At 35.0% G+C, this 11,359-nt stretch overlaps 1 protein-coding gene across 1 annotated transcript in view; it reads left to right on the top strand.

Annotated features, from left to right (window-relative positions):
• SNTG1 (syntrophin gamma 1) overlaps positions 1-11,359 on the top strand; it is a 316,256-nt gene that overhangs the window by 297,995 nt on the left and 6,902 nt on the right. The window contains exons 17-18 of the mRNA XM_031066535.1: positions 1,828-1,832; positions 5,373-5,478. Of these exons, the coding sequence (XP_030922395.1) occupies positions 1,828-1,832; positions 5,373-5,478 (111 nt within the window). The remainder of the gene's footprint in view (positions 1-1,827; positions 1,833-5,372; positions 5,479-11,359) is intronic.

The raw sequence follows: 11,359 nt of genomic DNA on the forward strand, positions 1-11,359 counted from the left end.
TGATGAGGTCTTCCCTTAGTTTCCTCTTCTCCAAGAGGCCTCAGCTGGTCCTCATGTGGCTTCACGGGAGGTGAAATGATGCCATTGTAGTATGTGGTGCAAACGCTATTGCTCAAGTTTGTTAAGTGTAAATAGTCTTTCTGCTAGAAGAGGGTTGGTCCACAGCGGATAATTCGACACAGAAGAGACAAAACTGTTAAATAATAAATTAAAGGTAGTTCAATGAATCCACAGGACACAAATTAAATGTGTTCTGGTTGGAGATTCTTATGTTGACAAAATACACATTTTATTCCTAGTCGCAATGCTTAATGTCCTCTGTATCCTAAATCTATCCCAGAGCCATGGACTAGTCAGAGAGTCACATTTCTATGAATATTACTTAGAGCATGGTAAGTAAAAATACAGTCACCTATTTATTCTGTTTTTATTTGATAATCTGATCTCTATTTAGGATTAGAACAAACTCCTTGACTCAAAAGGAAACAAAACTCTAATGAATATTCCTAGTCATAGCCCAAACAAAGATAGTTACAGTTATGTATTGCCACCTTTCTGATGTCATTACCTAGATGGAAAGTGATTTTGTTTGATGTCATCTCACCAAAATTGTATGTGGATTAGTCCAAGATTCTGGGAATGAGTAGCAAACTGACATATAATATGAATGTGAAAGAGTTTTCTAGGGTGACTTTAAGAATATGTGTTCTAGATCTAGCACTATTGCTAAGAATAGAAACAATAATAATTTTCTTCATTTGTATGGCTGTCTTACAGGTATAGACAAGTCAACAGCTTTTCTTCCATGTGTCATTTGTATGTTACATTTAAGTACCAACTATAAAATAAGAATATGCAGGCATAGAGCATCCTTTTTAATTATAGTAGAATAACACTGGCAGAAGATAATAGGCAGTAATTTGTTTGCAAAGACTAGCACAAATCAGTCCTAGATGATTACTTATAAATAAAATATTTCTCATTAAAAAATATTGGTGAAGAATCTTGGTCCCAGATACGTCACAGGAAAAAAATCCTGCTAATTCAGTGAATACAGGATTTCGCTTTTTGATGATTTATTACAATAATTTAATAACATCTCAAGAGGAGTCTTAAATCTAATTTGTCAGCTTGTCTGCACAGTTTATTTGTCTGCATTGCATTCTGGTATTCTTTAAAGTTAATTTTATTAAATGGTGTAAAATGCAAAAGGCAGCCTAAGCAATATATGAATAATAATTGGAAAAAGGATTTATATCTTATTGGTTGTTTTCAATTTTATGCATGATACATACTGTATTTGCTCAGAGAGATTGTCTTCTTACAGTGCAGTTTTCAAGACACGGATTAATTGTGTCAGATTTTCTGTGGCCACACTGGGACTGTGCAAATTGTGACACTGGTGGTATTTTCAGTGTATGCCTTGGTCCCCACTTGCTGAATTGGACTGTTTGCTGTTGTTCCTAAATTCTATCTGTACTCATTAAATGAGAGTTCACTTTTCTCTCATTCATTGAGAAGCAATAAATAGTGCATACTGAGTTCTCCTCTTCATCTTCCATCAAGGCATCCTAATGTTGTGTGCCATGAATTAAAAGGTGTGCCAGGATCCTCAGGAGTAGCTGATGCCACTGTCTACAACAGAATCATTTTAATTCGGTTGCAATTTGTGCTTTAAAAGGAATTGGCACCTGGCCCACCTGTCAAATCTAGTCTAGGGCAAACAAAAATTTATTGCTTCCTATAAATGATGTATATAGACCTGTAAAGTATTCTCAGTGATGCAGGTTATGCACAGTTAATGAGGAAACTACTTGAAGAGAACAGGCTGTTTTTGTCAGCTAAAAGTAGCCCTATGAGTGTTGAGCTCAGTAACATTGCACCTTCAAACCAGTAGGTATTTCTGCTTATAGTTCATACTTCCTGAAAACTATTTTAGAAAAAATTTATGTGACACACTTTTAGGTGTTTGACAATTTTCAAAAAAGCCAGCGTGTTTTTCAAATGTACTTATTGGTTAAAAGTCAATATGTATACATGAATATATTTATACAAAATTAAAACAGCCTATGTTAACTTTCGGAAGCAATCATTCAACAAATGGTTTCAAGGAACTCTGATATTCGAAGACAGTTAAAAATAATGTGACAGTGTGACACATTAATAATGTGGCTGTGACAGTGATGTAGATCAGTATTCCCAAGGATTCCTATACCTAATGCAGGAGAATTAGCCTTTAAAAATAGAATTTGGAAAAGTAACCGCAGTGAACCCTGTAACACTGAAGTCAACCTATAGAATCATGAAAGATAACACATGAAACTCTCTCTCCTGTGTTAATGTCACTGCTGTAGTTTCACATCTGTGTGGAACTGGTGCTCAGGTGAGTGGGTCTGATCTCCTTTCTTACTGTGGCACTATAAAGTAGTATTTGAAAAAGGATAGGTCCGGTCCCTGTTCATTGCTTATGCATTTTGCAGCAATGAAAATGAAAAGAACCACACTCAGAACATATGCAACCAGAGAAATTAATCCTGTGATCCCCAAGATACTTTATTTTTGAGCAATGTGACTGCAGTCACAGCATTCTGTATCCCTTATAGATATTCTATGCATATAAAATGTGCAGTTCTGGCTACACAGGGCAGCACTTCAACCTCTCTGGTAGGAGAAAGGATTTAAATGTGTCTTACTGGGCATATAATTAACTACTTTACTCAACTTTTGCTATCTAGAATTTGAACTTCTAGTTTAAGTGGTTTAAGCTATCTGTTACACTTTTAATGTAGTATAGTATATTGAAGTAAACACACATCCAAACTCTATCCTAATGAACCTGTTCTTGCCATTTTAAACCAGGATGTAGGATTTTTTTATTCAGAGATTCTCTAGAAAAAGAAATAGCCAGGGTGACTTGCTTGAAATACTTTGTATTCATGACTTGGTGACTTAAAGCTCACAACATTTCCCTATTCTTATTTTTGCAAGTGACCGATCCCTCATGTGGACAATTTTGAGGGAAAGTGTGTGCAATTTGTTGAAGATCACTCAAAAGGAGCTGATAATTCTTTCATGTGGGAATCATTTAATGCATTGTCAATAGCATTTCTACTCCTTACACTTCAGATGAAGAGTATTTAATTGTCTCTGCAGAGACTCAGTTCTAGGAGCTTGTTTTAGTATCTTGGTGCTGAAGTGCAGTGTTGTTGGGATTAGTTCTCTCCACACTATAGACCTGATTTTGCAGTGTTTTTAAGAGCCCTGGCTGAGTAGTAGTCTCCAAAACCAGTGTTATGCATAAATTGAAGTGTGCTCCTGAGTTGTGCCTGGGGTTTGGTGGGACTGTCATTCTCTTTCCTCTGAATAGGAATGAAGTACATGGCAAAGTGTGGAAATGTCAAAGTACCTCAGTTCTATACATCCTTCATCTTCATTCAAACTTAATCGAACTGGGAATAAGGCCAGGTACCCTGGGATTTTGCCTGCACGTCTAAGGGTCCTTGTTAAAGCTGCATCTCTCTCCTGGCCTCTCCATATATCATCAGAGAAGAGAAAGATGATAGCTCATTGCTTTGATTGTTTTCTCCTGAGATAAAGAGAAAATCAGTGCCCTTTACATTTCTCATCCAGGAAATGACATACTTAAGTAGATTTGCTGTCCCTGCAGAAAGGCAACGGTCTTGATCTTCTGACAAGATTTCATGGATTTGTAAAATAAAAAGTAGTTTACAAAGCAGGTAGGAATATAGGCAGCTGAATGATGTTACATACTGGATTGTTTTGCTTAGAAGTTTGGTTTTTTTTCTCTCACTATTTGTACAATATAAATAAGCACTTTGATCAAACAACGTCAAAGGAATTTCACACACAGAAATGAGGGAAGCTGTTCTGTTTTCTGTAGCACAGATTGGTGGGCTCAGGAGGACAACATTTGAAACAAATAGGATATATTTTCACATAAACTGCCAAATTCCTGTAGTTTATGTGAAACAGAATGTCCTTAACTCTGTTTATGGCAGATGGGAGCTCACCTGTCACATACACACAGAGAATGAAAGTGGTGCTGAGACTGGGGCTCTTTCTTTTAATCTGGAAGGGGCAACTATATAGAGACAATTGTGGAGAAAAATTCTAGCACTTGCTTTGTGTATGGTGCACAGTTTAGATGCTGTCCTTGTGGTTTCTTTTCTTGTTAGGTTGCTAAGACAAACACAACCAACTCTATTCAGCTTGGTGCAGGGTAGAGATTTTGCCAGTCATAAAGAGACCAATACATCCCAAAGCAAAGGAGCCTGCATAGATTTAGGACAGTTAAAAATTTGACCTCCCCCATGTTCTGTTTAATTCCCAGTAGATACTAAACCATTCATAGATAAAGACTAAGGGCACAGATGGAAGTGTCCTACACCACTGAGTGGGTGTAATTTACAAACCCTTGTACAAAAGGGTTGCCTTAAGTTTCTGTGCTGTCAGATACCTGTGAAATTATTGTTCATCAAAGTAGTAGCACAATGTAAGCGATGATGATCTCCTAATTATGGGAAATACTACTGGAATCACAGTGAAACATTTTAACAATCCAAAATATCTGGATGGTGGGGGATGTCTTTAAATGAGGAGGAAAAGACAGCAAAAATAGCTCTTTTCCATTTTTAAGCAAAGTAGTTTAAATTTGTTTTTTTCTTCATAAATCCACACTAGATATAAAGAGATGTTTTCTAGGCATCTGTAAATTTTATTAATTGTATATTTACTTTGTAAAGCATAATGTCTTTTTCAACAAGACACATTGCAATTCATAATACAATTACTTGAAAGGACACTGATTGTTAGAATTAATTATTTGCTCAAATTTCTCACTAGAGCTCTCATAAATAAACTCGAAATATGTTCTCTTTAAAACATTTCTTTTGTTATTTTATCTTTTAAAAATAGAGATTTGTTTTTACTATTATATGCCCTTTATGTTAAGACTAGATTTTTTTAGTATGGAAGGAGTGGTCTTGTATGTCAGATCAACACTTCAGATAGAGTAGCAAAGCCTCAGATCATCAGTGGGAAAAAAAACCTTCTCTGTTTTCCTTAAATACTAAATACAGATAAAGGAATTTCAGGGTAAATTTCACAAATGTAGTCTGATGGGTGTTATTCAAGCACTGCCAAAGTATAACATATCTATATGATTAAAGGAACATCTGACCACAGAACACTACATTTATTTAATTATGTACCATAAGAGGTGTTAACACTTGCCTTGGAAGGAGATCAGCTATTTCTAATACAATTTTCAATGATAACTACATTGACTTACTTGTGTATGATTTTTTATATTTTGGTTTGGTTTTTTTTTTTTCTTTTTCCCTTTAGGTATGGCTTTGGAGGTACAAGTTTTCCCAGCTCAAAGGTTCTTCAGATGATGGGAAGAGCAAAATCAAATTTTTGTTCCAAAACCAAGATACTAAACAAATTGAAGCAAAGGTAAAAACAATACATTGTTTGTATAAAGGCAATATACAATTTTCAAAGCAACTAGGGGAGCAGGGAAGTATAGTAAACTAAGCTACTTGGAAATATTAGATTAATGCACAAAAAATGCAAAGAAAACTGATGAAATTGAAGAAAACTGAACAAATTACTTTCATCTAGTTAGAAGTTTTTTGAAATGTGTAATTAGATTTAAAAATAATAAAATACGGGATGTATGGTCTATATAGGTTTAGGCATGTTTTCCAACTCTCCCCTGTCATTGTGATAAAGCTATCTGAGAGCTTGAATACCCTGTTTATTGCCCTATAATTGTATCATGAAGAAATGGCGGAAAAATACATCCTTATGTCAACCTGGGAGCAAAACTCAGCGAAGGTTAAAAATCTGGTTTTATTTCTCAGAGGGAAAAAAAAAGTGTGGATTAAATACATATTTCCCAACAAGACTGAAGTGTCTGTGTCTAATGCAAAATCAGAAAAGTTGTATTTCCAGTCGTGCTTTTGATTCAAGAGTTAATTCATGACAATAGTAGCTGTGAGAGATTTAAGCTTACTACAATTTGTCTTTTGAGAATGAGGCCATTTACTGTTCCAATGTGTGTGAGAAGTGATCTTCCCAATGTCTCTGATGGTTGTAACTGCCTTAGAGTCTGGGTCAAAGTTCTTTTTTGACTAGAACCCACATTTTAGTGTAAACTTAAAGACTATTTTCTTGTTGATGTCTAAGGTTTGCTTTTAAAGCAAAGATATATTTACTATACTGTTTTTCTTGACCATGTCAGAGACAAAATTGCTGAATGAATGTGATAATAAAACAGTTGCATGAGCAAAAAGGAAATGGTTAAATAAATTGTCTGTAATTGCTAAAAATGCAGAGCATTATAAAATATGTAAAGAAAAAAATGCATTGTTTTGGGGATAGTTATGTGTTTAAATGCCAGTAGCTACATTAATCATCCTTCTCCATGTTACTTTATTCTTCATGTTAATTATTTTCGACCCAGCAGCTATTTACTTGATTTTGAGTGTTTTACACAGTAAAATTATGGTATGTAAGAGTTGCTGTTAAATAAACAGTGATAAAATGTGGGGACCATGGTTTTGATACTTTCATGTTCTGCTGCATCTCAAAGATAAATATTTTCTTATTTCTGATTTCCTTCAGAAGTATTTTTAGTAGTACAGAACTTTTTTTTCAGCTCTAATAAGACAATGGAGTTTAACCTAATGTCATGAGGATGATTTTCTCTTAAGAAAGTAATCATAAAATTTTATCCTGCTCTTATGTACAGATGAAGTGTGAAAGTCATCATTACTTTTCTAATATCTGTCTGCTATTGCTGTCATATTAACACATTATTTTAGCACTAACAAAAATCCATAGGAATCCAAGAATGACACACTCTGGGGTGTTGGGGGATTTTGGGGGTTTTAGTTTGCTTTTTTTTTAACTGGTAAAACTAGAATGTATTTTAAATACTGAATTACATTTAAAAAACCCCAAATAATAAAATGCAGATTTTGAAAAAAATAGGTTTTTTTAATGTTTTAAGTTATATCTGTCATATAAACCACTTACATATACATAAGTATGTTGGACATACATAAGCTTTAGAGGTATCCTGTGCCTTTATTGTACCTATTGTTATTTCCACTCAAATTGAGTTCTAGAAAATTCTGGCAAACTTTTATTAAGGTAGAAATACTACTTTATACCTTGTGAAGCCAGAGTATTATACAAACCTGCTAGCATGCTTAATTAATATGCCATCTTGTTCCCTGGTTGCTGCTCTTTACTATAAATTTAAACTTTCACATTACTCAATTTTGAAATAAGAATTTATTTATTTAAATAATTTTCTTGGTGAGAAAAGCATATCAACTATATGCAAAATGTCAGGTTATATTCTCTTTGGAAGGTGCTGTGGCATTTATAATAAGCAATTCTATCCATTCCAATTTGTTTACATATTGAGTATGTTGCTTAGTCTAAGAAATATAGATAAATGTGTCTGTAAAATGAATGTGAAGGTTCTGGGGTCATATATTTTCAACGCTGGTTACCTTACAATTTTGTGGATAACCCCCTTCTGTATTCTTTAAATCTTTCATAGATTTAAAACACTATTCATCGTAAGGAGAGGTGGAACAGTCTAGCCTCTAATTTCTTACTTTACATTCCTGAGTCAGAGGTATAGTTATTTGTGGAACTGTTGAGTCATTAAGAAATGCTAATCAGATTTTCAGAAATATTTGTAATGCCGGATTTCATGAATACTGTATGCAGACTTCATTTGAAATCAGAGGATGGAAATTTTGTAAAACATCTGTTAAAGGTTGTGATGAATATTCATGCCATAGGTATCATCACCTGTTAAATGCAGCCCTGCTTTGCAACTGGCCTGGAGACCCACTGCTGCAGCATTTTCTTTATGATTCTATTCTTTTTTTCCCCAAGTTATAATACATGAGAAATAATCAGAATGTGGTGAAAGGAGAACTCAACAGAGAATAAAAACCAAAAAATTGAGGAGCCATTGCACCAATGTATTAGGGCTCTTTACTTACTTATTCCCAAGCAGCAATATGGAAACAGGGCATAGCAGGTAACTTTCCAGACACCACAAATACTGTGTTCAGTTTTGGGCTACTCACTAGAAGAAAGACATTAAGGTGGTGAAGTGAGTCCAGAAAAGGTCAACAGAGCTGGTGAAGGGTCTGGAACACAAGTCTGATGAGGAGCAACTGATGCAGCTGGGGTTGTCTAGCCTGGAGAAAAGGAGGCTCAGGAGGAATCTCATTGCTTTCTACTGCTTAAAAGGAGATTGTAGCCAGGTGGAGTCAGCCTGTTCTCAGAAGTAGCAAGCAATTGGACAAGACGAAATGGCCTCATGTTGCACCAGGGGAGGTATAGGTTGGATACTAGGAAAAATATATTCACCAGGAGGGTTGTCAATAATTGGAACAGGCTGCTCAGGGAAGTGGCAGAATCACCGCTCCCAAAGGGATAATCTAGATATGTAGAGGTAGCACTTGGGGACATGGTTTAGTAGTGGACTTGGCAGTGCTGGATTAACCATTGGACTCACATCCTATTCAACTTAATGATTCTATGATTCTATATAATAGCTTCACAGAAAAATATGAGTTATCAAAACCAAATTCTTCCCATCTTCCTTCATTTATAATGCAGGACATTTTGTGTATTTCATGCTTTCCCAGATGTGTGTGATTATGGCAAGTTGAACCTCTGTGATAATACCCTTTAGCTTTAGAACAGTTATTCATGATCTGCAGAATCAAGTGTCAAAATGCTCATTGAATTTTGATCCAAACTTAGACAAATTTGTTATTATTCTAGAAATGTGTTCCAACTTGTAGGAAAAAAATAAGTATGCATCTGCATTTTAAATTTTATCAAACCACCTTCATATTTGTCCAGCACCTTCTCTGTATTCTGGTGGAATATACTGAGATACCAATGTTAATGTTAGAAAAATCTAGGAAAAATGCATTTTGAAGTAAAGTCTAGCACCACGTACTGGTGGTTATCAGTTAGCTTTTTTCATTGTTGTTGCTGGGAAAAACACTTGCCACCAGAGTTTATATTCCTAAGTGAAAGAAAGTCCTTCACTGATGCTGAAGAGCTAAGATTTTTATGATACTGTCAACATTTTTTATAGTGTGTTTCATGCCTGACTTGAAAAATTCAAAATGGCATGCCTTGAGACATACAGCATGTGCTGTGGATTTAGTTTTGACTTATTTTATGGTATTGTTCTTTTCAGCTTTAAAATCATTTTAGGTATTTAAACATTTCAAATACTGCCCTTTTTTTTTCCTGTAGAGACATTGTAGTCATGCTTTTTTTTGGCTTCTCTCTAAGTGAAATTATGTTCTTGTAAAGATATATAATGTAGAATAAAAGAAGTGTTTCCTCATGGATTTAAGCAGTTCCAGTCTAAAAATCTGAACAATAATTACCATAGGTCACACCAGTGGGTCTATGGCAGGGGGCTTGAAAGCAAACACCTAAATTAAAAGATATCTAAGGCAAGGTCTAAGTGGTTTCTGACAAGAAAACCACTTAACAGTAGCATTAATCACTGATACCCCTTAGACATTCCAATCTGTAGGTTATTTCCCAGCTGTCACTCAGCAGGAGATATTGCACAGTTTTGCTCTGTGGGACAAAATTTTTATGAGTGAGAGCTACAAAACAGAGCTGTCACCTTGACAGAATGTGGAGCCAATGTGTCCCTGTATTTGTTCTTATTGAGCTGTTTGGGTTAAAAAAACCCAAAAAACTAACTTGGGTTAAAAAAAAAAACAACTAAGCACAGGAGGGCAAAGCCCTCTCTGCATCTGTAAGGCCTGAGTGGGATTCACTTAGACCTTCCTATCTAGTTACTTATCAGTTTACCTATTTGTTTAGCTATACTTTAATGATCCATTGGTGTCTCAATAGTATCACAGCAGCTTCTGGAGGTGATACACAATCTAAGGACTGTAATAAACTCAGAGGGGTGTGACCTTCAATATAACCTAAGTATTAGACTTTTCTGACAAAACAGAGGAGTACCTTAAATCTTTGAGAGTTCCTATTTTGAGATAAACATATGCTTCCAAACATAGGAATAAATGATGTGTGTGAAAATCAGCATGTTATTACATAATTGAATTTTTACCAAGCTGGGAACTGAGGATCTCTCTATGCTTGGTAAAACACATACGACTCAAAAGCTGCACTTCAGTCTGTGCTTTCACCTCCCCAACTTGCAGCACAACAGTTCTCTCAGAAAAACTCAAGGCAAAGCCACATTGCTGTGCTGCATCAGGTGAGCTTTTTTTCACAGATTGGCTGAACTCCTAAACTGAGCAGTACAAAACTCAAGGGGGTACAAAAATAAGTTTATCAAGATGAAGGTCCAGTCAATTGTCTTCCTCTATTTGAATATGGAAAACCAAAGGCACAAATATGGTATCAGCTAAGGAAGAAATTTAACTTCAAGGATTTCACATTAATCTCATTATTAATTAATACTATCTTAGTATTAATTAATGCCAATTAATAGTACTTGAAATTATCTTGTGAAGAAATCTAATCTAAATATCCTGAATGACTACTGATCACATTACTGTGAACTAAATACCCACTTTCTACTGTTGCAAGGTGACTTGATGGGTGCTTGCATCATTTTCCAGGCTGACATTTCTGCTCGTTTCAAGTCTGTTCTCCAAAATGCAATTTTAAATTAATCCTTGTTCTTAGCCTTGAGGGTTTTTCAGTGAGCATCACAGTGCTCTTCACATTTAGAGCATCATCTTTAAATGGGTTATAAGTATACAGCCTTAAGATTTTTATAGAGTGATTGCTCAGTTCCAGTTACGAAATTTTTGAATTCACATTTCTGACTTGTGTTGATTTCTGTGGTTCAGTTTTTAGTTTCCCCTTGTCTTGTACATGGATTATTTGTCTAATATCTATTTTAGATCAGATTCTATGCAAATATAGAGAGACCACATAACTCCACTTTTGATGAACAAATATCTTCTCATATTAGCTGTTTGTATATGGATGAAAGAGAAGACTTTTTAAATATACCAAGGGTGTTTCAAAACAAAATTGCTGGATTTTGTAAATGTATAACTTATGTAGTTGTATCACACTACATATGTATAATACAATGCAATAAGAGATTGCTGAGGTTTGTTTTTTTTCTTTTGGGAAAACTCACTTTTTTCTCTTTCTTTCTCTGTCTTTTCAATTACAAAGACTTTCTTTGTGAAAGGCTACTAGAATTCCAGTATACAAATATACTTCTGACATTTTCAATGGCTGCATCTTTCTCACATGCCTTTTTGCCCATTTT

This window comes from Geospiza fortis, unplaced genomic scaffold (genome assembly GCF_000277835.1).
Source record: "Geospiza fortis unplaced genomic scaffold, GeoFor_1.0 scaffold53, whole genome shotgun sequence".
In the NCBI taxonomy this organism is placed as follows: domain Eukaryota; kingdom Metazoa; phylum Chordata; class Aves; order Passeriformes; family Thraupidae; genus Geospiza; species Geospiza fortis.